At 48.5% G+C, this 26,754-nt stretch overlaps 2 protein-coding genes across 4 annotated transcripts; one reads left to right on the top strand and one right to left on the bottom strand.

Moving 5' to 3' along the window:
• Window positions 1–124: 124 nt before the first annotated feature.
• On the bottom strand, window positions 125–1,389 carry LOC132689371 (apoptosis-associated speck-like protein containing a CARD). Its single transcript, XM_060649069.2, has 3 exons — window positions 1,046–1,389; window positions 729–785; window positions 125–484 (listed from the first exon to the last, which is right to left on the bottom strand). Exons 1-3 carry the CDS (start codon window positions 1,317–1,319, stop codon window positions 228–230), a joined length of 588 nt encoding a protein of 195 aa, XP_060505052.1. The 5' UTR covers window positions 1,320–1,389; the 3' UTR covers window positions 125–227.
• Window positions 1,385–22,828, top strand: TRIM72 (tripartite motif containing 72). 3 transcript variants are annotated; one of them, XM_060649068.3, is made up of 7 exons: window positions 1,385–1,554; window positions 12,004–12,400; window positions 15,597–15,692; window positions 15,780–16,010; window positions 16,683–16,705; window positions 17,483–17,601; window positions 18,533–22,828. In XM_060649068.3, the coding sequence occupies exons 2-7, from the start codon at window positions 12,011–12,013 to the stop codon at window positions 19,105–19,107; spliced, it is 1,434 nt and encodes a 477-aa protein (XP_060505051.1). In that variant the 5' UTR covers window positions 1,385–1,554; window positions 12,004–12,010; the 3' UTR covers window positions 19,108–22,828. The 3 variants fall into 3 exon arrangements, with proteins under 3 accessions (XP_060505051.1, XP_060505049.1, XP_060505050.1); XM_060649066.3 differs by lacking the exon at window positions 1,385–1,554 and adding an exon at window positions 11,313–11,579; XM_060649067.3 differs by lacking the exon at window positions 1,385–1,554 and adding an exon at window positions 11,314–11,438.
• The last annotated feature ends 3,926 nt before the right edge of the window (window positions 22,829–26,754 follow it).

Genomic DNA, 26,754 nt, shown 5'->3' with positions numbered 1-26,754 from the left:
GAAGGATGAAGTGTTTGGGGAGCCGGCTGCCCTAGGAACAGGCCTTCACTTGGCCTCTGTGGCATTTATAAAGTAGCTTAGCTCTGCATGTACCTTCAGGCTGGGAGTAGGAAAAACACACAAGTACGAGCTGGATTTTCCTCTATTATGCATAAGAAAAATCATATGGGGTAAGTTGGCTGGAACTGCCAGGGGTTGTACATGGGGCCACTGCTGGCGAAGATACCTCAGCTTTGCTCCAGGTCAAGCACCAGGTAGGGCTGGGTGTCCCTCAGAGCCTGAAGGAGCAGATCTTTGCAGGTCACGTTCCAGGCTGGAGTGAAGCTGAAGAGTTTCCTCATCTTCAGTGCATTGGTGGGCTCTGCTCGCACTGCCTGGTACAGCTCCTCTGTCAGGACCTTTCCGTACAGGGCATCCAGCACCCCGTCCACATCTGTGACCCGTGTGATAAGGGCCATCCGGTGCTGGTCCACAAAGTGCATTGCTGGGGGCAGGATGGAGGAAAAAAGATGAGCCAGTTCCCAGGGCAGATACTGGGGCCTGTTTTGTTGATCTCTCCCTCCCCTGAACCCCCTCCCACCAGAGGTGGCCAAAGGGGCATGTAGGTGAGTGGGAAGGGTAGGGCCCAGCCTTCTTCAGTGTTCCTGGCTGTGGGATACAGCTGCAGGCCTGCAGGGGTGGGGTGTGTGGTGGGGTGTGGCTGGAAAGGTTGGGTGTGGAGGCCTCACCTGGCTTGGCTGCCTTCAGGTGAGAATCCTGGATCCCAGCAGGTGCGGCTGCCTGGTCTGTAAGGAAAGTAGTCAAGTGGTCCCCTTTGCCTCCTACCTTATCTCCAGTCTCTGGCAGGGGCCCCTTGGTCAAGAAGCCAAGATCAGGGCCAAGCACAGGTCGTCAGGAGGAGGAGTTTTTGCAATTTTAGTCCGTAGGAGGAACAGAAAGCGAAAGAACCCAAAGGGGCAAACGTTCGAGTGGGGGTGGTGTAGTGTGGGCATGTAGGAGGCCCAGCGATTGGGGCCCCTCCAGAGCGTGGAGGGAGAGTGCTCACCTTTGCGCGTGATCTGCTGCAGCCGCTCTGATAGCTCTTTCATGCCAATGTCGCGCAGCACAAGCGCCGTGAGCTCTGCGCCGTACTCTTCCAGATAGGAAGAGACCAGCTTGTCTGTGAGGTCCATGGCGTCCATGGACAGCAGGGGCCCCCGCGGGATGCGCCCATAGCCTTCGCGCAGGGGCACTGAAAGCAGCTTCAGCTTGAACTTCTTGAACTCCTCTGCAGTCAGGTTCTCCAGTGCGTCCAGGATGGCGTCGCGAGTGCACCCCATGGCTCTCGGGTCCCCTGCTGCAGTCGCTCTCCTGGATTGTCTGCGGACCAGGAAGTCTGCTCCGGGGCGGGACCTGGAACTCCCCGCCTTCTCCCAATAACTGCCTTTGCCCCCGCCCGATACCCTGGGGCACAGAGTGCCGGACTACCCCATTGGTTCCTACACACCAAGGCCTGCAGACTGTAGCCTGGCCATTGGGGGGCGTCAGGATCGCATCCTCCAGCTGATTCGCGAGGTGAGACCTGGCAAAGAGAGGGGCTCATGGGGTAGCGCCTGCATCTCCAGGTTTGCAGTAGCTAGCACCGACCAGGAACCTGGGTTTTTGAAGCACCAAGTCTTAGAATCTTGGAATTCTAGAACGCTAAAATCTCCACGTTTCCCTGAATCTTAACATCCTCTCTTACGTGTCATAGAATCTTTAGAATCATAGAACCCTAACATCCAGAACCATGTAGCTTACCAAATCCCACATGCTGGGGAGAAATGAGATGTAAAAAAAGGGGTAGAGAATAGCTGTGTGTGCTTTTTCTGTATGTGCCTCAGTTTCCTTATCTGTAAAATGGGATAACACGCATCCACTTAGTAAGTATTCCAGCGTAACATGGGCTACCTGATGGCCTCTCAAACCTTGCCGAATGCTGGGGCAGCCAGGATTTAGTCTCAGGAGCTGAATTTCTAGGGAAGTGATGATGAGACACTTGTGATGAATAGTTGAGAAAATTCATGAGGGAAAGTCATAGGTGGAGAGCCACTCTGGGCCCAGGGGGCTTGATCTAGAAGAGCAAATGAAAGGTGGCATGGATAGGCATTGGAGCCCAAGCTATGCCCCAAATCTTTAAGTTGCCTTTACTGTGTCTGGGAAGGCCCTTCTGGTCTGGTGCCCGCAGACCTCACTAGCCTTGTCTTGTGTCACACCCTGCTCTCCCTCCATCTCTGAGTTTCAACCGTATTGGCCCCTCAGTTCTTCAAATGTGCCAGACTCCTTTGCTTCTACAAGCCTTTCATGTGTTGTTCCCTGTCTCTGGAAGTCTTTCTTCACTCTTTGCCTTATAAATTCTTGAGACTTTAGGACTCCAGTTAAATGTCACTTCCTCTGGAAGGCCAGGTTTGGAATCCCTCCCAGACTAGTTCATAACACCTGCTCTCATAGCAATTGTGACTAAATTGTAATTATGTGGATTTGTTTAGCATCAGTCTTCTTTGCCAGTCTGTAAATCATGCTTGTGCAGACACTTATATCCACAGCGTCTAAGACAGCGCTTGGCCTATGATGGTTGTTCGATAAATCTTTGTGGAATCAGTAATGAATGAAGGGCCTTGTGGCTAAAAGGAGGATACTGGTAACTGGAGGGTGTGCTTTGCATCTAAATGTTCAAAGGGAGGCAGCTGCTAGGAGCTAAAAGACCATGGACTTGAAGCTGTACAGTTCCTAGTTTGAATCCTGGCTCTCCTTCTTAGGTGGATGTTGGAATCCTTCATTTTTCCATTTCAATTGGGTTGTAACAATCACCTTTCCTTTTACTGATGTGACCCTGACATGTACATTTATTCATTTATTGGACATCCATCTCCCCATCAGAATGTGAGCTCAGTGAGGTCAGGGACCTTGTCTTGTCTTGTTCATTGCCGAATCCCCAGCATCAAGAGTACCTAGTAGACGCTCAGTGATGACTCGCTGAATGAAGGGATAAATGAGGCCATTGTTACCTGCAACACGTTGTGTTCAAGACCTTCCAGCACAGTAGCAGGGTCCATTCTCCATCCTTGTGCATGTTGCACTCACATGGTCTGGGTGTATTATGTGCCATTATTATGTGCCATGGCTGGCACTTGTGGCCCAATAGCCAGTGTTCCTTGGCTGATGGCTGTTTATTTTATTTATTGTATTGTATTTTTTAAATATTTATTTTTGAGAGAGAGAGAGAGGGAGATAGAGTGTTAATGGGGGAGGGGCAGAGGGAGAGGGAGACACAGAATCTGAAGCAGGCTCCAGGCTTCGAGTGGTCAGCACAGAACCCGACATGAAGCTAGAACCCATAAGCCACGAGATCATGACCTGAAGTCAGATGCTTAAATGACTGAACCACTCAGTTGCCCCTATTTTTTATTTTTTAAAGTTTAATTTTATTTATTTTGAGAGAGAGAGAGAGAGAGAGAGAGAGAGAGAGAGGGAGGGGAAGTGAGCAAAGTGAGCAAAGTGAGCAGGGGACGGGCAGAGAGAGGGAGAGAGACAATCCCAAGCAGGTTCCTCAATGCAGCATGGGGCTCCATCTCACGAGTAGTGAGGTCATGACCTGAGTCAAAATCAAGAGTCTGACTGAGCCACCTGACTTATGGCTGTTTATTATTGTTCTTCCTCACTGGTCTTTATCTTTTCAGAATATCCAACTCATTTTTAAAAAATGTTTATTTTGAGAGTACGAGCATGGGAGAGAGTGGGGGAGGGGCAGATAGAGGGAGAGAGAGAATCCCAAACAGGCACCATGCTCAATGAGGAGCCCTATTTGGGGCTTGATCTCAGGACTGTGAGATCATGACCTGAGTTGAAATCAAGAGTCAGAGTTGGAGGCTTGACCGACTGAGTTACCTAGGCGCCCCTCCAACTCATTTTGTACACTGTGGCCCAAAGGCTACATCTTCCCAGCCTACACACTGATCTTACCCCTCTTGCTCAGAACTCTGTGACTCCCTAGTGTCCTCAGAATCAAGTCCAAGCTCCTCAGCTTGGCCTTCAAGGCCCTTGCTAACCTCCTCAGCTGTACCTTCTATCTTTTTGGCCTCTGGACTTCTCTCCACATGCAGCACCTGTTCTCTGCTTGGCCTCTTTTCCCATCTGGTCTGCTTGATGAGTTCCTGCTTGTCCCAACATTCATCAGTAGTCACTTTTTCAAAGAAATAATAAAATTTTGAGAACCGCTTTAGGTTGTGATCATACGTTATTTCTAATCCTGACAACAATCCCCTTGGGACAGGGGCTAGTAGCTCCATTTTACAGGTGAGAAGACTGAAGCTCAGAGAGGTCGAAGGACTTGCCCAAAGTCATATAGCTGAGGGGATCATATAGCTTGTCTGTCTAGCTTCTGAATTTGTCCTCTGTCTACTCTTCCCTGTTTTTTCTGTCGTCTCTGCACAAAACTAATTATTCCTTTACGTATCTGCAGGATGCCTTTATGATGCCTTTATCATACAGTGTGTCTGTTCCCTCTGTTTTTCCACCAGAGTGAGAGCTCCTTGAGGACCCTCTGTGGTCCCTGGTACCTACCACAGGGCTTGGCATAGTTCTAGCCATTATACGCTTTTATAGAATGACAAAAGAATTCTGGAATCTAGAATCATAGAAACCTGCTCCTTTCACATTTGTTAGAATCTTTAATGCTTTGGATTTTTGAACCATGGAATTTTAAAAACGATTGCCTGATTCAACCCCTACATAGAGCAGGGATCCTCTTGACCACATGGCCATTTGACTGTATCTCTTAAACCCCTGTTTGGATGGGATGGCCTTGGCTTTAAGTAAACTTAATGTAACATATTCCTTTTTTTTTTTTTTTTTTAGTGTTTATTTTATTTTTGAGAGAGAGAGTGCGCAGGTGAGACCAGGGATGGGGAGGGGCAGATAGAGAGGGACACAGAGGATCCGAAGCAGGCTCTGCGTTGACAGCAGAGAGAGCCCCATGCAGGGCTCAGACTCATGAACCTTGAGATCATGACCTGAGCTGAAGTCAGACCTTAACTGACTGAGCCACCCAGGTGCCCCCTCCATGTAACATATTTCAATGGAAACTGTGTGGCTGCAGGAAATTGCTTCTGGGGGAGTATGAGTTGTGACTAGGAGTAGAGGGTGGGCTTCTCACAATTGGCTTTTTTGGAGGTGATCAGATTGAGGATGTGTGTCATGGTGGTGTGACATTTTGTCCTTCCCTTGTTCCTACATGTGACTACCCAGGACCCTTTTGAGCCCAGCTTGTTCTTGGTGTCCAACCCCAGTCATGTTTTTGCTTGCACACACATTCTGACTGGGACACAGAAGATCCAGGCTGTGATTTTCACCCAACGTCTCAGAGCAAGTGTTAGCCTTTTGGTGTGATGTCATAGGGAAGGAGAGGAGGGGCTGGAAAAACAACTATTCCTCTCCTAGAACTGGAAGTCTCGCTCCTTCCAGTGGTTTCAGGCTGGAGCTCAGTGAGAATAAGGACACTTTTTGGCAGGTGGATGTGAACTCAGAAAGGAACAAAGTTTTTGGAGAATCTATTTTACTCTAAGATGTATTAAGCATCTACTAGATGTACAACCACATGGTAAGTGCTGGTGGGAGGCAGTAATAATTGTAATAACAACTTCCATTCTTTGGAATTTACTATGTTCTAGGCATTGTGCTAAGCACTTAACATACATGATATCATTTAAACCTCCAAACAGTCCTGTGAGCTGTATGTATTTATCCTGCTTTACGGAGGAGAAAACTGAATTTTTCAGAGTAGTCACTTTTTCCAAGAAATAATAAAATTTAAGAAATTAATTTTTTAATTTAGAAATTTTAATTAAGAAATTAATTAATTAAAATTTAAGAATTAAGAAATAATAAAATTACTCTGGAAGCTGACAGTGGTAGTAAACGAGGAAACACAGATTGAACCATCTGACCCATAGGCCCAAATTCCAACCACCTAAAAGTCCTAAAAGTCTCACTCTCCTCAAAAATTGATAAATGGCTTGGAGAGATTATGTATATGGAAATTTATTCCTCCTTTGGACTGTCCACAAATATGGAGGGCAGATGTTATAATAATGATATTAACTTCCTCCTTTTTGCAGAAAGCTCTAGAACTAGTACATTCAAAAGATTGTGGAATAGTGGGAAAAGCAGGAAATGAGTGGTGTCAGACCCACTCAGATTCAATTCCCAGATCCTCTCTTAGCTGTGTGACTTAGGGAGGTCACAGCCCCTCTCTGAGGTCTGCGATCTGTAACATTAATGCATTCACCTCATCAGCCCGTAGGGAATCAGGACCCTGAAGTAGGGCAATGACTTGGCCAGGGTCCCCCACGGAGATAAAGGCAGAGCCTACTTGTCAGGGTGATTTCCATCTGGGGAGGTGAGGAATAGGTGAGGATTTCTCTGGGAAGCCATGATAATCTCTTCTCCCTCAATACCTCCTTTTCTGGGGGAAGTGCTCAAAGAGAGCTCTGAGCTTTGATCTCTGGCAGGAAAGAACCTCCAGGTCTTACCTCAGGCCCACCCTTGCCCCCTGGACTAGAGCCAGAGCTATTGGTACTGGTAAGGTGCCTCCTGGGTGTGCTCCCCCCACCCCCCCCAACAAAAGTGACCTTTGATTGCTGGAACCAGATTGCTTCTTCTGCAGCCAGAAGGACCATAGACTGCTAGAACATTATTAATCTTGTGCCTCATTGCCTCCTTGTAAAATAGGAACAATGCTGGGGTGTTGCAAGGTTATAAATGAAGTTATGAGGTTATAAATGGATTAAGAATGGTAAAGTACTTGGAACAGGCCTGGCACATGGTAGGTGATTTTGTCATTTTTTTTTTTAATTTATTTTTTAAAATTTACATCCAAGTTAGTTAGCATATAGTGCAACAATGATTTCAGGAGTGGATTCCTTACTGCCCCTTACCCATTTAGCCCACCCCCTTTCCCACAACCTCCCCAGTAACCCTTTGTTTGTTCTCCATATTTAAGAGTCTCTTATGTTTTGTCCCCTCCCTGTTTTTATATTATTTTTGCTTCCCTTCCCTTATATTCATCTGTTTTGTATCTTAAAGTCCTCACATGAGTGAAGTCATATGATATTTGTCTTTCTCTGACTAATTTCGCTTAGCACAATACCCTCCAGTTCCATCCATATAGTTGCAAATGGCGTGATTTTGTCATTGTTAAGGTTTCTGAGCCTCACTTCCCCCAGTCTCTGGAGTAGGGATGATGTTATTGGCCTTACAGGGTTGTAGGGAAGATTCATTGGAATACTTAGTAATAATAATTGTAATATCAATAGCCAATGTTTACTGAACATTTCCTATGGGCCTGACATCGTTCTGAGCGCTTTATATGAATTAGCTTGTTGAATCTTCATAACAATCCAAGAGTCTTAATAAAAATCCTTACATGATTCCCATTTTATAAATGAGAAAATCAGGTTAAATGACTTGCCCAAAGTCACATGAGGAAAGAGCAGAGTCAAGATTTGAGCCTGGTGGTGGCAGTCACTGCCTCCTAAGCCCCTGGGTGCCAGCATACTGTCCCTGGCGTTTTAATATAATATCTGGTTTAATCCTCATAACAACCCTACAGGGATGGTATTATTATCCTATGTATCCTTATATTGTGGCTGAAGGTGTTGGAGCCCAGAGAGGCAGGCGATCTTCCTGGGGACGCCCAGCATGAGTCTGTGATATCAGCATTCAGGACCTGCTTCTGCTCTGGCCCTGATTGGGGGATTTCTGCCTTCTTTCTGCATTTATCCAATACAAGGAGGTCTTACCTCCGATGGCATTTATGACTTCAGCTATTGGGAAGCTCCCCCTTAGGGCAAGCTGAAATCTGTCCCCTCTGAGCTCTGGGCCCCAGGGACCTCACAGAGCTTCTTAGGGTTAGCCATACAAGTCCTTACTTCTTCCTCCTCTAGATATTGTTTGTTCCTGGCCCCTTCTTATCCTCCAAACTGCTGTAGACAACCAATGTGTACATTGTCAAATCTGGCCCATTTATGAAGAGGGATTGAGTTGACTGTCCTCCTTGTCCTGGGCACCAACTCCTATTGACCAAAACCTTTAGCCTCAGCCTGGCAGTGTTGAAAACTCCAGGTGAGATCTATATTCAGTATGTTGACTTTTTATTTTTATTTTTGAGAAAGAGACAGAGTGTGAATGGGGGAGGGGGAGAGAGAGAGGGAGACCCAGAATCTGAAGCAGGCCCCAGGCTCTGAGCTGTCAACACAGAGCCGGATGCAGGGCTTGAACTCACGAGCTGAGTGATCATGACCTGAGCCAGAGTCGAATACCTAACCGACTGAGCCATGCAGGGGCCTCTTGACTTTTGAGTGGAAGTAAAGTGGTTTGTGGTTTTAGAGACCAGCTCCAGATATGCTCTTGTTCCACCCCCCCTTCCCCCCCTGCCCCTGTTTGGGGAAATCAAACTTCCCTGGGTTTCTCAGCATTCTCATAAAAAGCCCTGGTAGCTTCTTGAGACTTTTCAATACCCTGAGGGTAAAATCTGTAGTCATCTGTGTAGTCAATTGCTATGATCCAAAAGGAGAGGCCTAAATGATTATAGCCTGTATAATGTTCCTAGGTTAAGCCTCTGAGGTGCCAGGAAGCCTGGGGTATGTTCCTAAGTGGGCCAGCATGTAACATGCAAGCACTTGAAGTATTCAAGAAAAAATGAGCCTCAGAGCTTGGAGACAAGTTCAAAGACTTGTCATATTTAAGGTTTACTTATGCTTTTGAGACTGCAATTCATTGTTTATCTGGACACTGCTTTGGGATTTAACAAATTATTAAAAGGAATGGGAGTTTCAGTTCATAAATAAAACTTTTGTAGGGTGACAAATACAAGAATGCCCTGCTTAAATAACAGAGTTCTTTTTTCTCCCTAAATTCTGCATTTTCCTAGGATTTTGATCAAGCACATAAGCACAAATCTATAGTTAATCAACAAGGCTTAATAAGACAATCTTTAATATTCATCTATTATAAGATCATTGAGATTATAGAGCTGTGCTATCCCATTTGATAGCCACTATAAACATGTGGCTCTTGAGCACCTGAAATGAGGCTATTCTGAAATGAGATTTGCCCTACGTGTAATATACACACTTGATTTCAAAGACTTAGTATGAAAAAGAGAATGTAAAATATTTCGTTAATTAATTTTTTTTAATGTTTATTTTTTGAGAGAGTGTGAGCGGGGAAGGTACAGAGAGAGAGGGGGGCACAGAATCTGAAGCAGTCTCCAGGCTCTGAGCTGTCAGCACAGAGCCCGACATGGGGCTCGAACCCATGAGCTGTGAGATCATGACCTGAACTGAAGTCAGATGCTTAACCTACTGAGCCACCCAGGTACTCTCCATTAATATATTTTTTAAAAATTTATTTATTTTTGAGAGAGAGAGAGAGAGAGAGAGAGAGAGACAGAGTAGGGGAGGGGCAGAGAGAGAATCCCAAGCAGGCTCCAAGCTGTTAGCACAGAGACATGGGGCTTGAACTCATGAACCATAAGATCATGACCTGAGCTGAAATCAAGGGTCGGACGCTTAACTGATTGAGCCATCCAGGCACTCCAATAAATTTTTTTTAAAGTTAGCTCTATGCCCAATATAGGGCTTAAACTCACTACCCTGAAATCAAGAGTTGCATGGTCTATGTCAGTAGGATGCCCCACATTAATAATTTTCAAACTGGTTACATGTCAAATGATAGTATCTTGGATACATTAGGTTAAATAAAATATATTCTTGAAATTAAAAATAAGTAAATAAAAACAATCAAACAAAAGATGAGCTGAGATGGGCAGGGATCTACCTGGCTTCTGGGGAGATTTATTTACTTGGCAAAGAGTTGCAATAAAAAGATCTTCAAGGAGGGTAGGGGAACAGTTGATTTCTACTCCTTGAAAGGAATTCTTCCTTGTTGCTCACCTATAAGGTGTCTGGCTACCCTCATGGGAAAATTGACCTGGCTCTCATCCCATCATCCTATGGCACAGGACATTTACTGCTTGCTGGGAGATATTTAATAACTCTGTCTCTTCTTATTAAAGAACACCTCATGTGCACATTTGGGATAAAATTAATAAAAATGAACATTAAAAACCCAAGAGGCAAAAAGAGAGTCCAAAGGGGAGATTAAGACTGAAACATAAGCAGGAACTCAGATTAAGACAGAATGCCATTGAGGGAGAAATGAACAAATACAGGGAAAAGCTGAGAGAAAGTGACTGCGAGGCCAAAAGAAAAGGACCCAGTGAGCTTGTGTGTTTATTCATTCATTGAGTATTTATTGTGTACGTGCAGTGTGTACACACTTTATTCTAGGTTGGAGACAAGCAGTGTAAAAAATTTATATTCCAGTAGGAGGAATCAGACTTTCAAGAGCCAATAAGTAAAATGTTGCTTGTCAGATGGTAATAAATTTTATGGGGGAAAATAGAACAGGCAAGGGAAATGTGAGATTTAAAATCAAGGAGTTAGGAAAAGCCTCACTGAAAAGGTGACACCAGGTAATGAACTGAGGCAGAACAGGAAAGAAACCAGCTGTACAGGGGTTTGAAAGAGTGTTCCAGGCAGAGGGGACAGCAAGCCCAAAGGCCAAGGCTGGAGTGAGCAGGTGGGGAGGGGTGAGAGAAGAGTAACACAGGGCCTTGAAGGGCACAGTGAGGACTTTGGTTTTCATTCTGAATGATACGTAAACTGAGAATCGAAGGCTAAGCATGTAAAGGCCTGAAGCTCTCAGGGCAGAATCAACTTCTCGGCTGCAGGCCCTGGATTCAGTTCATTAATTTATTCAACTGTCCCTCTAACATTCATTTTCCAAGCACTTAGGGAAGCCGGCTTTGCCCCAGGGATTCTGCTGGGCACTGGAAAGGCCAGCAGGGAAAAGCCTTTCTCCTCAAGTCTGGAGGAAGAAAAGCTTTCACGGTGGGCTGAAGTCCTGTCCTCCTGCAGTGTGATCTTGGAGAGCCATAAACTTGGGGAGTAAGTGGGTGACAAACTGGGGAGGGACCACAGGCAGGGAAGGGGGAGGCTAGAGAGTGTGGAGGTGGGGGTGGAGGAGAAAGGAGAGACTCCTCCCAAACATGTTCCTGGTTTTTTTTTTTTTTTTTTTTTTTTCTGTGGTATGACAGGCCCTGCCTCCCTGCTGGTTGTGATTTCTGGCTTCAGGCTGAGCCGGGGAAGGGACAGTGGGATGGGCCAGGACAGGTGGCCTTGACATGTGATGCTTGTCCCCTGACCACTCAGTCCTCACTTTTAGAACGGTTTCCAGAAGTGATGGGAAGGGGTGGGCAGGGCAGCTAAATATAGTCCTGGGGCCAGGGCTCAGTCTGGGAGGGTCTGTCCATTATTCACTGTGTGCCTTCCCGGTGGTGTCCACTGTTAGCTGCCCCTGTGAGTTCCCGTCCTTGCTCTGAGTTTGCGGCTTGCCCCTTGCTTGTCTTCAGACACAGCTTTGACTCCCTGTAAGGTTAGGCCTGACCTTGACCGGGCCTCCTGGGAGTCTCTTTTTGCCCAAGATCTCCATCCAGACCTGTGAGTCCTATGGGTCCTCGGGAGGCCTGGAGATGTGGGGGAGGGGAGGGCTGGGGGTTCTGGAGAGGTGAGTGAAAGAATGGTAGGGCCTGGGGGCTCTGGGGAATTTGGGGCTGGGGCTGAGGCCTGGGGTTAAGACAGGGAAGGACAGTGGGTAAGACTGCAACCGGAACTCGGGTTTAGGACCTGGGATTGAGACAAGGTCCCTCTTAGAAGCAATTTTGGGGACTGAAGCTGAGAAATGCAGCTGAGGCTGCTTTGGGGATTGAAACTGAGTCCCTCTTCCCCCTTGCCCAGAACTAGAGTCCTTTTGTGTATGAGATGTGGGGTCTTTATAGGCTGGGGATCCCCCCTGTCTGGGTCTGGGGCCGGGCCTAGCTCGCGGCTCCGCGGAGCCTCCCTGACTGACCCCTCCTCTCCTCAGGTCCGTCATGTCGGCCGCGCCCGGTCTCCTGCACCAGGAGCTGTCCTGCCCGCTGTGCCTGCAGCTGTTTGACGCGCCTGTGACGGCCGAGTGTGGCCACAGCTTCTGCCGAGCCTGCCTGAGCCGCGTGGCAGGGGAGCCGGCGGCGGACGGCACTGTGCCCTGCCCGTGCTGCCAGGCACTCACGCGGCCACAGGCGCTCAGCACCAACCTGCAGCTGGCGCGCCTGGTGGAGGGGCTGGCGCAGGTGCCGCAGGGCCACTGCGAGGAGCACCTAGACCCGCTCAGCATCTACTGCGAGCAGGACCGCGCGCTCGTGTGCGGCGTGTGCGCCTCGCTCGGTTCGCACCGCGGCCACCGCCTGCTCCCCGCCGCCGAAGCCCATGCGCGCCTCAAGGTGCGGGGCTCGGGAGGCCTCAGGCGGCAGTGGGGGGCGGTGGCGGGGACCGGTGTGGGACGAGGTTGTTGGCTGGAGCGGAGTTTGGCCGATCTGGAGGTCACTGCATTGACCTGGATTCTGAGCTTCAGGGCCCTGGGCGCCTGGAGTTTCGGGGGACGCGGGCGGGGCGAGGCCGCTCGGGAATGCGGGCTGAGGCGCTGAAGGCGGAGCCTGCCGGGGCCGAGCCAGGAGCCTGGAGGAGGCGCTCAGGGGCTGCGGCCCAAACGTAGATTTTCCGGGTTTAGCTACTGGAGCGCGCCCAGAGACGCGGGGGCCACCGCCTCCAAGCCGAGTTGGGTGGAGGCCCGGGAGGAAATGACTAGATGGGCGGGGCTTGGGGCCAGGTCAGGCGGCTGGGGGCCTCCGGCTGAGGCGGCTAGGCTACTTCGCCCACGTTCTCCTCGGAGCTGCAAAACTTGTGTGGGCCTAAGGGTCACAATATCTGGCGGGGAGGGCAACGCAGGTCTGTGCGCAGGCCCCCTTTGGCACCGAGACCCCAAACCAGGTTGTTTTTCTAGATGGAGCTGGAAGTCTTGAACGCTTCCAGAGCCCACACACAATTGTGGGCACCCCAAGGTTTGCAATTGCCACGGGTGCCCAGAAAAGACACCCAGACATTAGCAAACAGAGACGCAGGCTCACGCTGGTTCGTCCATGTCAGACGTGTGCCACATCTGAGGGCATGTAGCTGAGGGAGAGTATGTGTCTACACAGGCCCCCCAAGGTGTCATGAAGCATTTGTTGGGCTGTGGAAGAATAAAGGACAGCTGTGGGGAGCTGGAAGAGGCGGGTTCTGGAGGCAGGCAGCGATCCTTACTCCCCCGCAGTGAAGCTGCCATTGTCTTCTCCTGAATGAGGAGTTGGGTGGGATTCTGCGGATTATCTTTGCCCACAAACATCAGCATTGCACTGCATGGATTCTGTTTGGTCCCCAGACGACGACTTCCTCTTCCTCCTCCTCCTTCTCCTCTCCTCCTCCTCCTTCTTCTTCTTCTTCTTCTTCTTCTTCTTCTTCTTCTTCTTCTTCTTCCTCCTCCTCCTCCTCCTCCTCCCCCTCCTCCTCTTCCTCTTCCTCCTCCTCCTCCTTCTATGTTTATTTTTCAGACAGAGAGAGAGAGAGAGAAGCAGGGGGGTGGGGTGAGGGTGGGGGTGGGCACAGTATCCGAAGCTGGCGGGCTCTGTGCTGACAGTAGAGTGCCTCGTGCAGGACTCAACCCATAAACCTGAGATCATGACCTGAGCAGAAGTCTAACGCTTAACTGACTGAGCCACTCATGCACCCCAGGCCCCCAGACTTCTAAAAAGGGTAGACCACCTCCTCAGGCTGATATTCGAGGCTTCCAGACTCCTCCAGGGAACCAGCCTCACCATTCTTCCAGCTCCTGCCTTGCCCAGTTCTGTTCAGTGCTGACTGGTGGTCCCCTAGATCAGTGCAGGAACTTCCTCTTCCCAGGAGCCTTCCTAATCCAGGCTCACCTTTGCTGTTAACCCCAGAACTCCCAATCTGGTCGAAAGAGAGAGAGGGAGAGAGAGATCTGCAAAGAGAGAATAGAGTCTGCGAAATGGAACAGAGCACCAGGTGACCCAGGAGCCTCGAAGGGGCAGGTGGGGCAGGATACATTCCTGCCAGGGTATGCCCTGGCCGCGTGGAGGGGCTGGCAGGAATTCTGAAGAAGGGACGCCAGGAAGAAGTCTGAAGGAGGAGGGAGACAGGAAGGCTGGGGCATGGCTGAATGCCTGGGTCCCTGGCGACGAAGAGGGACTGGGTCCACAGACCATGTGTCCTCAGGACTCAAGAGTGGTCGAATGGGATCTGCCGGGACTCACGCCATCCCCTGAAACCTTGCGGTCTCTTCTTGCATACCGATGTCGCGCAGCAGGACTGCCTTGAGCTCATAGTCCTCGCGGCAGAGGGTGTCCAGCTTGTAGGTGAGATCACAGCACGTCGAGGCCCAGCGGCCCAGCGACCCGGGCGGGATGTTCTGAAAGCCTTCCGGGAGCGGCTCCTCCCCTCGCTTCAGTTTGAACTTCTTGAGCACATCGGGAGTCAGGGGATCTGGTCGCACTTCTGCCTCATGGCTTAGCCCTGCCTCCTCTGAACCTCTGACGGCTCCATGCTGAGAGCCACCAGGCCCTCTCTGTCCTGTGCAGGCGGGGCTGTTGCCCAGGAGGGCGTCCCAGGAAGGAGACGGACCTGGCGCCTGGCCAGGTGACCATGGTCTCCATGGTCCAATCCTGGGGCTACCGCCAGCCGTGGACTCATGCGCAGATAGAGCCTAGAAAGTCTCTCAGTTTCCCTTAGGGGGAGTGGGGAGAAGGCCGCCAATTTGTCATAACCACAGGTGAGGTGAGGGTGACTGCTCACATTCTGCAAAAGAGGAAACTGAGGCTGGAAGCCATGGAAGCAGGACTGGAGCCATCAGATTCTCCTTGTGGAGAAAAATGACTTTGGCTGGAGCTATTAGGAGTTTCCCTACACTTGCGTTTCAGCACTCACCAACTGACAGACCTACAGATGTGTTTAATTGGCTGATACAGCAGACTTTTTTTTTTTTTTTTTTTGGTAACATTTATCCCCCAAGGTGGGGCTGGACCTCACGACCCTGGAGATCCAAGAGTCTCATGATCTATTGACTGAGACAGCCAGGTGCCCCAACGCAGCAGACATTTTTATTAAATTGCCACAGCCCTCAGGTGTGCAGGAAGGCCGATTGGGGTGTTTTGCTAATGTTCTGCTTTTAAGGATAGGGTAAAGCCCAGGGAGAGGGGGAGGCCGTATTTCTTCTTCATACAACCTACACTCACCCTGTGAAGCCTGCTGTGTGCCACCACTGCACCCCTGTTTGGTGGAGGACCCCACATTTGTGTTTGCACTCTCACAAAGACCTGTGCTAGGGGTGCTGACTGCTGAAGGGTGGGATCAGGGAAGGCAAGGCCATGGGGGACTTCCTTAAATACACAATGGGAGGGTAAGCATTCTAGACATTGGCAAGATCTGCACATGAGTTTGGGGAATGGTAAGATGTTAGCCTGGCTGGAGGAGGAGCTGGCATTGAGGCTGAGCCAGAGATGGCAGGTTTAGGGTGGGAGGTGAGGGTTTGGTTGGGGGGGGGGGCGACAGCAGCATCACTTCTTTATGCCTCATCCCCCCCAGACGCAGCTGCCACAGCAGAAGATGCAGTTGCAGGAGGCGTGTATGCGCAAGGAGAAGAGTGTGGCTGTGCTGGAACATCAGCTGTTGGAGGTGGAGGTGAGGGGCTCAGCATGGCAGACCCTGGGGACTGGGCATCCAGGCTGGGGGTCCCAGCCAACGGATTTTGCCTGTCCGCTCCCACAGGAGACGGTGCGTCAGTTCCGGGGGGCTGTCGGGGAGCAGCTGGGCAAGATGCGGGTGTTCCTGGCTGCACTGGAGGGCTCCTTGGACCGTGAGGCAGAGCGCGTGCGGGGTGAGGCAGGGGTTGCCTTGCGGCGGGAGCTGGGGAGCCTGAACTCCTACCTGGAGCAGTTACGGCAGATGGAGAAGGTGCTGGAGGAGGTGGCGGACAAGCCACAGACTGAGTTCCTCATGGTGAGCACTGGATGACCTTCCCTTTCTGCCTCTCAACCAGAGTTCAGGACCCAGAGAGGGACAGGGACAGAGTCAGGGTCATGCATCAAGGAGGGGTGGGCCCCAGGACTGCTGTTATGGTTGTTTAGGCTAGATGCTGCACAGACACTGAATCTTAGTGGGCACCATTCCTGTCATAGACATTGGAGGTTTGTGTATTTATTTGGACAATCTTCTACCAGGTGGAATCGTTTTCTTCTTTTTTAAAATTTTTAATGTTTATTTATTTTTGAGAGAGAGAGAGAGAGAGAGAGAGAGAGAGAGAGAGGAGGCACAGAAAGAGAGGGAGACACAGAATCCGAAGCAGGCTCCAGTCTCTGAGCTGTCAGCACAGAGCCCGACGCGGGGCTCAAACTCACGAATTGTGAGATCATGACCTGAGCCGAAGTTGGTCGCCTAACCAACTGAGCCACTCAGGCGCCCGGGAATTGGTTTCTTGAAGAAGGCGGGGTACATTTTTTTAATTCACACAGAGGTAAAGGGCTAGGGTTGGCTTTGAATTCTGGGTTTCTTTGGGCTTTTCTGAGTCTTCCTGACACCACACTCAGCATTCCTGCTGGTCCACCCATTCTCGTAAGTCCCCAGTGTCTCCCCTGCCTGCTTCACCTCCATTCTCTTTTTCTCTCTTTCTAGAAATACTGCCTGGTGACCAGCAGGTGAGACCAACTTGGCCCTTCCCCTTTTCCCAAATTGCCCTAGTCTTCAGGGACACTGGCCGGCCCACCCTCTAACCACAGGAAGCTCACACACCTCCATTCTGTCCACCTTGATCTCCCTGCATTTGCGTTGAGCACAGAAAGGAACCTGACCTGGTCCTTCTCCTCAGGCACCTCCCAGACTGGCGCTGGGGACAGATGTGGGCAGGGACACAGCTTAGTGCTGTGTGGCAGGAAAGGGGTGGCCGGGGCAGGCTTCCCAGTAGAGTGCACATTTGATGGGCCACTGGAGGATTGACAAGGAGAGGTGAAGAGCTGGGGGAAGAGGTGCTACAGGCAGAGGGAACAGCAGGTGACAAGACTGGTAAGAGGGAGAGAAGACAAAGTCGGTGTGGTAGATGGGAGCAGACTGAAGGGCTGAGGAGTGTGGACCTTATCCCAACAAAAGGTTCTTCTTAAAAAAAAATTACGGTATAATATGCATGATATAAAATTTTCCATTTTAACTATTTTTTCTTTTTAGTGTACATTTTAGTTCCAGCGGCATTAAGTATGTTGCCACCACCTCTCTCCAGAACATTTTTGTCTTTCCAAACTGAAACTCTGACAGAGTGTTAGGGCAGGGTATGATGCAGGAGAGATCCTGGGACTCCACACCATGGCCCCTGTCCTCCTCTCTTTGGGATAACATCTCTTGTCCCCCCCACCCCCACCCCATGCCTCCTCCAGGAAGTCCCCCCACAGACACCTCCCCCCACCTTTCCCTCCCCGCTCCAGGCTACAGAAGATCCTGGCGGAATCACCACCGCCTGCCCGGCTGGACATCCAGCTTCCTGTCATCTCAGACGACTTCAAATTCCAGGTGTGGAGGAAGATGTTCCGGGCTCTGATGCCAGGTACTGGGAGGTGCTATCTCCGGGTTTCTGTTTGTAACTGTGTGGTTGAGGGGAGGCTCCAGCTACACACAGAGAAGCCTCAGTCCCAACTTGGGGAAGTCATCAAAGAAGGTCCCCATTGCCCCGTTACTTCTGGGGTTTCCCCTGAACCCTTGTAACATGTGCTCAGAGAAAGAACTTTGAGGGCATGGGGTTTATGGGTGGGTGACTGACATGGGGAGGACTCTGCCTACTAGAAAGCTGCTGCTGCCGGCAAGGAGGGGAGGCTAGGGCTGGGGGTTGAGCCTTGGTGATCCCTGGTCAGTTCCTGCCCCTTCTGGACAGTGGAGATGATAATCCCTGCTAGTTGGAGGCTGAGGATCTGCATTGCTGGCACCCTGGGGGACTGGCTAGGGCCAGACACTGACTCTGGTGGCCTGTGGCTGGGGAGGCCCAAGGGCTCTCTGCTTCCTTTCCGTGAGAGCCAGATTGCTGGGAGGTGCCATAGATTGTAGAACTCCAGGACTCATATACATGGCTGGTTCAGCCCTAACTGCCTTGAGGGGAAGTGGGAATGGAGGCGGGTTCTGTTTTATCCAAGGCAAGACTAAGGCCTGGAGACTGGCTCAAGACTGACTGAAGTCACACAGCTGGGTGAGGTGGGGACTGACCTAGGACCAGGCTTCCTGACTCTCTCCTGCTTTGTGACCTGGGCCTCAGATACTGACTTAAATGCCTTCCTACTGTGGAGGGAGTCAGTTATGGCTTTGTTTTTCAGCTGAGCAGACTGAAGCTCAGAGAGGTACAGTCTTTGGCCCAGGCCAGAAGCAGAGAGGAAGGGGCTCACTAACCAAAGATATTGGGGGGATTAGAGCAGACAGGCCCCTAAATTGGTTGGGAGAAGCTCACAGGAGGCAAACATGTAGGGGTCTGACCACTCTTCCCCTGGCAGCTATGAAGGAACTGACCTTTGACCCGAGCACAGCCCACCCGAGCTTGGTGGTGTCTCCCTCCGGCCGCCGCGTGGAGTGCTTGGACCAGAAGGCGCCCCCGGCCGGAGAGGACCCGTGCCAGTTCGACAAGGCCGTGGCGGTGGTGGCACACCAGCTGCTGTCTGATGGCGAGCACTACTGGGAGGTGGAAGTGGGCGATAAGCCACGCTGGGCACTAGGCGTGATCTTGGCCCAGGCCAGCCGCCGAGGCCGGCTGCACGCTGTGCCCTCGCAGGGCCTCTGGCTGCTGGGGCTACGCGAAGGCAAGATCCTGGAGGCGCATGTCGAAGCCAAGGAACCGCGCGCGCTGCGCACCCCGGAGAGGCGGCCGTTGCGCATTGGGATCTACCTGAGCTTTGGCGATGGCATCCTCTCCTTTTATGATGCCAGCAACGCTGACGCCCTCGAGCAGCTCTTTGCTTTCCACGAGCGCCTGCCGGGGCCTGTGTACCCCTTCTTTGACGTGTGCTGGCACGACAAGGGCAAAAATGCTCAGCCGCTGCTGCTTGTGGGGCCTGATGGTGAGGAGGCCTGAGCTGCCTGCCGGATTGGGGAGGGGCGCAGGGTCCTGCAGGCCTGGAAGGAGATGGGTGGGCAGGGGACAGGTTGCGAGGGCTGAAGGCAGGGCCAAGGGGGTTGGGGACTGGGAACTCGGGACTCCAAAATTTCTGAGAAGTTAAGGGTTTCAGGGGCTGGGTGGCTGTGGGGAAGGAAGATCTAAAGTCAGGTCAGTGAGGAAATTCCAGTTTGGGAACCAGGAAGCCCAAGGATTCCAGGAAGAAATTGAAGTTCAGGGGAGGAGTGAAAAGGGCAGGAATATGGGGGAAGGGGGACTGAAGAACTCTGTAGAGCAAGGAACCCCTCACATTCACCTCACATTCCCCTCCTTCTTGGTGGCCTTGGGGCAGGGGTTCCAGATTCACCATACAGAAAGATCTTTCACTTAGTGGTTCTCCAACTTGGCCAGGCATCAAAACCACATTTTCAAAGCATGTAACAGTGACTTGTTAAAGCAGAGTGTTGAGTTTCTGGTTCACTAGGTCTGGCGGCAGACCAAAATTTAGTTTTTGTAACAAGTTCCTAGGGTGATGCTCTTGCTGCAGGTTACAAGTGGGGTCACCTGGAGAACTGCTGACTTAAGACACTGGTCTGTTCAATCAGCTTCCGTTATACGGAGTCAGTTATCGATAACTATCAGCTCTCAGGCATAGGAAAACCACAATATATTCCTCTGGAGATCGACAGCCATTTGAAAACTGCCAGAGCCCATGCTGAGTGAATAAACTGACCCCCAACTATTTCTCTCTGCCTCTGGAATATATTTACTGAGTGTCTTGGACGTTGAAGAAATACCCCAAGTTGCCAACCAAGAGGAAAAGCCTGATGTTAACTCCAGCCTGGGCCCTGCTGCTTGTGGAGAATAGAAAGCTATTCCCCTATCCCTCCACCCATTGGCCCCTCACTGCTTACTTCCTGGTTCACACATTCTTTGGTTTTAGCTCAAAGGCCCATTTCTTGGACTCTGGAGTAACCACTGACACCCAGAGAGTCCCTCTTACTTGGAGGGGCCTTGGGGGACTCAGGCACGTGGGATTAGAGGCTACTGCCCCTCCTGTCATGAGAGAAGATGATGGTGTGGGGCCATTTGCTCTCCCAGGTCAGGGATGCTGCTGCTGATGTGTGAAAGGGCCTGGGGAGTCCTGGAAACTGGTGCCAATATGGGAATTTTCTTGGGGGTTAGAGAGAAAAGAAAGTGGGTAGGATAAGGGAGGCCTCAGTTCTGGCTGTGTCTCCCAGAGGAATAGGTCTGGGGAGAAAGGATTAATTTGAGAAGTTGTTTCATGATAGAAAGTAAAATAAAAGGGTTAGTTGGCTGTGAAATCCAGTGGCATTAATAGAGATGATTATATTCAGACTCTTTCCCCATTAAATCTGTGTGAAAGACAAATGACCTATCGCCTATTGTCCACCTGGCTTTCATTCTTGACCCATTTAATATTTCTTTAATTTTTTTTAACGTTTATTTATTTTTGAGGCAGAGAGAGACAGAGCATGAACGGGGAGGGTCAGAGAGAGAGACACACAGAATCTGAAGCAGGCTCCAGGCTCTGAGCTGTCAGCACAGAGCCTGACACGGGGCTCGAACTCATGGACCATGAGATCATGACCTGAGCCGAAGTCGGACGCCCAACCGACTGAGTCACCCAGGCGCCCCGACCCATTTAATCTTTCTAAAAACACAAATGTTGTCCTATGATCCAGTTGCTCAAAACTTTCAAAAACTCCTTGCTGCCTGCAAGAAAAAGCCCTAGATATTTGGCCCAGCATCTGAGATACCCTGCTATTCTCCAGCCTCATCTTGTGCCACTTTCCTGCATGCATATTCACTCTGGCCCTACTGAACTCCTGGGGTCCCTGCAGCACCAAAGCACACAACTATCTGTTAGGAATGCCTTTTGCCTCTCACTCACCCTACAGGAATTTCCCCCAAACCACCTTCTCCTATCCTCTCTTGACCTCAGCACGTCTTTGCAAGGTGCATTCCATTGCACTCCCTGTCATGAGCTGGTGATGTCCAAGAGCCCAAAGCTACTTTCTGAGGAATTGGGTACTTTGAGAAACAGATGTCAAGACAGCATTAAATGTGCAAGGATTTTATGAAGGAAGATGCCCATGTGGGAGCAAATGGGGCTGTCAGATTGTGATGCCAGTCTGGCCCTGAGTGAAGGAGAGACAGCAGGAAGGTTGGGTGGCAGTGTCCTCAGTAGTTGTGGGGGTTTCTCTACAAGCTACCTGTGCAAGGAGCCTGCGTGTGCTCAGAAGGGGCCTGCCTTTGTGTCCCTGCCATGCTCTGTTACTGCCGGGAGCAGCCTATGGGATGGCTGTCACAGCTCTTCAGCTGCTGCCCTCAGTCTTTGCTCCCCTTTGTTGGAGTTCTATCAGGAAAATTTCTTCTCACACCCTCCACAGGTTCCTTCTACATAAGGTTACCCTGGCTTGAGCTTGTGCATTGAGGGAAGTGACGTTGTGACATGGTCTGTGGCTGCCTGAGTGAGAGAGGGGGTCCCTGAGGCAAAGGCTGTCATGATGGGGCAAGTTTGTGGGAAACTTTGCCTAGTTAGAACGTTCCTTTTTGAGTGGTGGCCACCTGACCCATCCAGAATCTCCCTGGTGATGTTGGAAGGTAAAATGGGAAACCAGAACTGGGTCCCCCCTGCACTTGTGTCTCAAAAGATCAGAATCTTCTCCTTTAGTACTCCCCGCTCATGGAGACTCTGGAAATCCAGAGCAACTGGCTGCTGAGAGGTTTCCTGAGCCTCGTGACTTCCTTGTGTACAAGAACAAACTGGCACCCGTCAAGGCCATGCTAGACTGCAAGGAAAACCCTTTATCAAGAGCTTGGTATTTGATATGTGTCCTCACAGCACTAGGCTTCACAATGACAAATGCCTGACCAGGCTCTGTTGCCTCTTTCCCCGAAGTTCAAGTAACCCCTGAGAACATGATGATATACCATGAAAGACCCAAATCCACAGGTACATGATGAATCTTAGAGTATCAACTTTACACCAAGATTATTATTCTTTTTTTAAAAAAATGTTTATTTTTGAGAGAGAGAGAGAGAGAGAGAGAGAGACAGACAGACAGAGTGTGAGTGGGAGAGAGGCAGAGAGAGAGGGAGACACAATCTGAAGTAAGCTCCAGGCTCCCAGCTGTCAGCACAGAGCCTGACACAGGGCTTGAACTCACGGATGGTGAGATCGTGACCTGAGCCGAAGTCCGACGCTTAATCGACTAAGCCACCCAAGTGCGCCAAGATTATTATTATTCTTGGTATGGTGGTGGTGAGAAAGTTGTGTAATTTAACCAATAAGTAAACATTGCAGACATCAGGTTCGTATTAAAACAAACATATATATACTTCTATTCTCAAGTTAGTTAACATACAGTATAGTCTTGGCTTCAGGAATAGGATCCAGTGATTCATCACTTACATACAACACCCAGTGCTCATCCCAACAAGTACCCCCCCTTTTTTTGTTTAGTATATGTGCTGCCGAAGTGAGCACCCAAGAAGTGCCCTCCTTAATGCCCATCATCCAATTTCTCCACCATCAACCCTCAGTTTGTCCTCTGTATTTACGAGTCTTTTATGTTTTGCCTCCCTCTCTGTTTTTATCTTATTTTTCCTTCCCTTCCCCTATGCTCACCTGTTAAGTTTCTCAAATAAAACAAACATATTATGGAGTACAGAATTGACATGAATTTTTGAGATTAAATAAGAGATGTTCACAAACTTTTGCATTTGTATTGGCTGTTGGGATCTAGATCCTCAGGGATGTGAATTCTTAAAATTATTTTTAAAAATTAAAAAAAATAATGCACAAATATACTTAAGAGTATCTTACAGACAAGGGGAAATTTCTTCAACCATGTTCCCCTCCCCTCCCCATTCCTAATTTCTTCTCTTCCTCCCTCATTAGAAATAATGTCTGTTGTCAATTTGGTGAGTAGTTTTCTAGGATTTCCTGTACGTATATATGTTTCACAGAAAATATACAGTATTATGCTATTCTTTCTATATAAATGATGTTATATTCTACATGAATATGACATTTTTTTAATTTTAGAGAGAATGAGAGCACAAACAGGGGAGAAGGGCAGAGAGAGAGAGAGAATCTTTAGCAGGCTCCATACTCAGCACGGAGACCAATTTGGGGCTCGATCCCGTGACCTGAGCTGAAATCAAGAGTCATATGCTCAACTGACTGAGTCACCCAGGTGCCCCATGTCTGCAGCTATTTTTAGAATGTGGGGCAGTGTTTCAAACACATGCTGTCCTTAGCTTTGGGGCTTTAAACAAAAACTCTACTAATTTACACTCTAAACATCATCATGTGAGATGAAAATTTCCCTAAATTTTCTCCAGCACTCAATATTCTCAAACTCAAATTCTTTTTTGTTTTTTGCCAATGTGATGGGAAATAAATAAATAGTATCCCGTTTTTCTTTTACTCTAATTTACATATTTCTCATTATATCCACTTTTTGACCAGTTATAGTTTCTCTTACAAATTGCCTATTCAGGGTGCCTGGGTGGCTCAGTTAAACATCCAACTCTTGATTTCAGCTCAGGTCATGATCTTGCAGTTAATGAGTTGGAGCCTCACCTTGGGCTTTGCCCTGATCGTGTGGAGCCTGCTTGGGGTTCACTGTCTCCCTCTCTCTTTGCCCCCTCCCCCCCCCCCAACTTGTGCTCTCTCTCTCTCTCAAAATAAATAAACTTAAAACATTGCCTGTTCATATCACTTGCTTATTTTTATTAATGAGTTATAGTGACTTTTTGTGTATTCTGCATATTTATCCTTTGTCTACTACAGACATGTATAGTAAGTATTGTCTCCTAATCTGACAGCTTATCCTTTATGGAGTTCTTTTTCGTGTGTGTGTGTGTGTGTGTGTGTGTGTGTGTTTTAATGTTTATTTATTTATTTATTTTTGAGAGGAGAGAGGCAGATAGAGAGGGAGACAGAGAATCCTAAGCAGACTCCATGCTGTCAGTGTAGAGCCTAACATGGGACTCAAACTCATAATCTGTGAGATCATGACCTGAGCTAATATCAAGAGTTAGACACTTAAACGACTGAGCCACCCAGGTGCCCCTTTTCTTTCTTTCTTTCTTTCTTTCTTTCTTTCTTTTTTTTTTTTTTTAGAGGAAAAGTTAAAAAATCTGTGGCCTAAGTGTCATCTGAACAGGGCATTTTTGTTCAGGCCCTCTAAGTGCCTGAATGATGACACATGCTTCTCTGTGTTCTATGAGTTCTTCTCTTGGGTCAAGGCTTATGAATTTTGAGTTTCCCAACATGTGCTCTACCACTCTGTCTGGTAGAAAGATTCCTTGTACCTAAAATATCTCTTTCTTTTTTTCATGTTTGTTTATATTTGAGAGAAAGAGAGAGAGAGAGAGAGAGAGAGCAAGAGAGCAAAGGCACAAGCAGAGGAGGGACAGGGAGAGAGGGGGACAGATGATCCGAAGTGGGCTGTGTGTTGACAGTAGAGAGCCTGATGTGGGGCTCGAACTCACCAACCGTTAGATCATGACTGCAGGTAAAGTCAGACGCTTAACCGACTGAGCCACCCAGGTGCCCCCTTGTACCTAAAATATTTCTAACTAGAGTTTAAACTTTGAAGCCTAACTTATTTAGAGCATCTCAATTCCTAATTTTTGTTACAAAGGGAGTGCTTTAGAATTTATTAGTTTAATTTATTAAATTTAGTAATTTAATTACAGAGTGCTTTCAAATCTATAATATTATCTGATCCTCTTGGAGGGCTGGAATTATGTCTCCATTGTGAGAAAACTGAAGCTCTCAGTAGTTCCCAATGGTAATTGAATCATGCTGCCAAGCCTGAAGCCCTAGTCTGTTCCTTCCAAACTGTGGCCTCTTTTGGCATGGTCTCCTACACAGCCATTATTTAATCCCCATCTTAAAAGAATTCTGAAGAATTTGCCAGGAGGATGTGATAGGTACTTTGAGATTCTCAGAAGGAATACTGTGTTAGTAAAATTGAAGGTCATCATAGACAATCTAAGTTGTTGCTATTGTTTTTCTAGCTTTTTCCTGAGAGGAGATGCTGAGTAGAGAATTTAGCAAGGCTGGGTGGAGCTGGCCCTTTTAGGAAAGGACTTGAGAGCTAGGAAGCACCTCTTGCTTAGTTGCCCAAAGCCTGGCTGAATAGAAACAGCTCCATGGTGTAAATATATCCTTTGCCTTCAAATAATTGTGAAACTTTGTGAGATATAATAGTGAGGAGTTTTTAATGAAATGGGAAATATTCATGTTACAAGTGAGCAATGAGAAATAAAACATTGTATCAAACTATGTAACCACCATGGTTGCAATTATGAGAAAAAATTTCTCTGAAAAACAAACAAACAAACAAACAAACAAAAAGATGAAAGAAATACCAAAACATTCTTGGTGATTTAGTTTTTCTTCTTTTTATTTTTATTATTTATTTATTTATTTATTTTAATGTTTATTTTTTAACTGAGACAGACAGAGTGTGAGAGGGGGAGGGACAGAGAGAGGGAGACACAGAATCTGAAGCAGGCTCCAGGCTCTGAGCTGTCAACACAGAGATGACGTGGGGCTCAAACTCACCATGAGATCATGACCTAAGCTGAAGGTGGACGCTCAACCGACTAAGCCACCCAGGCGCCTTTGATTTTTCTTCTTTTTATTTCTCTGCAGTCTCTCCATTTTTGTTAGTGAGCAGGTGCCATCTGAATGTCTACGAGGTGGAGGGATGAGGGCTCAGAGAGAGAACAATGGGACTGCTCTCTTAGGAGCATTGTTTGTTAGGTGGGGACTACCAGTGTTGTTTTCTCTTTCAAACCAATGAAGATACTGATACTCAGAGAAGGTAACACAGATAGCAAGTGGCAAAGCTGATTCGAACTCAGAGCTGGTTTACTGCTCAAGGATATGAAGTAAGTTCTGTCTCTGGTAGGGATGGTCTACCAATTATAAGTTGGTTTTACTGGGACAAACTTGGCATTCATCAGTGACTGACACATGAGAATGTTATTTTCTTTTTGGTGCTTCCATAATCCTGCTGATTCAGGACAGAAAAAGTCTCCATTTGGGATTTAGCACCTCTCTGACACTCTCTTACACCTTAGCACTTCTCTGACACTCATTTTTGTAACAGAGAAAGAACACATCTTAGGCTCAGACCCTTTAAAAGCAAAATCTTCTAGGAATTTAATTTTTTTGTATTTATTATATTTATGTTTTACCATTACCTTCTATTCTTAAACAAGTGATACTGGTTTTTAGTTATAGTTTTGATATAACATTAACTTCTAAATATATGTATTAGAGGGGTACCTGGCTGGCTCAGTCTGTAGAGCATGTGATTCTTGATCCCAGGGTTGTTGAGTTCAAGCCCCATGTTGGGTGTAGAGAGATTACTTAAAAATAAAATCTTAGGGGTGCCTGGGTGGTTCAGTCGGTTAAGCATTTGATTCTTGATTTTGGCTCAAGTCATGATCTCACAGTTTGTGAGAAGGAACCCTGAGTTGGGCTCTGTGCTGACAGCATGGAACCTGCTTGGGATTCTCTCTCTTCCTTTCTCTTTGCCTCTCTCCTGCTTGCATGCACCTGCTCTCTCTTTC

Source organism: Panthera onca, chromosome E3, assembly GCF_046562875.1.
Source record: "Panthera onca isolate mPanOnc1 chromosome E3, mPanOnc1 haplotype 2, whole genome shotgun sequence".
Classification (NCBI taxonomy): Eukaryota; Metazoa; Chordata; class Mammalia; order Carnivora; family Felidae; genus Panthera; species Panthera onca.
The sequence above is the reverse complement of the archived record's forward strand: the minus strand, read 5'-3'. Positions and strand labels throughout refer to the sequence as shown.

Bases quoted from the DNA above. Each gene is read 5' to 3' on its own strand.
- LOC132689371 (XM_060649069.2), bottom strand. From the start codon at position 1,319: ATGGGGTGCACTCGCGACGCCATCCTGGACGCACTGGAGAACCTGACT. The intron at 786-1,045 runs GTGAGCACTCTC...CTTTCCTTACAG, and splicing joins GCAGCAGATCACGCGCAAAG to ACCAGGCAGCCGCACCTGCT. The intron at 485-728 runs GTGAGGCCTCCA...TCCTGCCCCCAG, and splicing joins CCTGAAGGCAGCCAAGCCAG to CAATGCACTTTGTGGACCAG.
- TRIM72 (XM_060649068.3), top strand. From the start codon at position 12,011: ATGTCGGCCGCGCCCGGTCTCCTGCACCAGGAGCTGTCCTGCCCGCTG. The intron at 12,401-15,596 runs GTGCGGGGCTCG...CATCCCCCCCAG, and splicing joins AAGCCCATGCGCGCCTCAAG to ACGCAGCTGCCACAGCAGAA. The intron at 16,011-16,682 runs GTGAGCACTGGA...CTCTCTTTCTAG, and splicing joins CACAGACTGAGTTCCTCATG to AAATACTGCCTGGTGACCAG.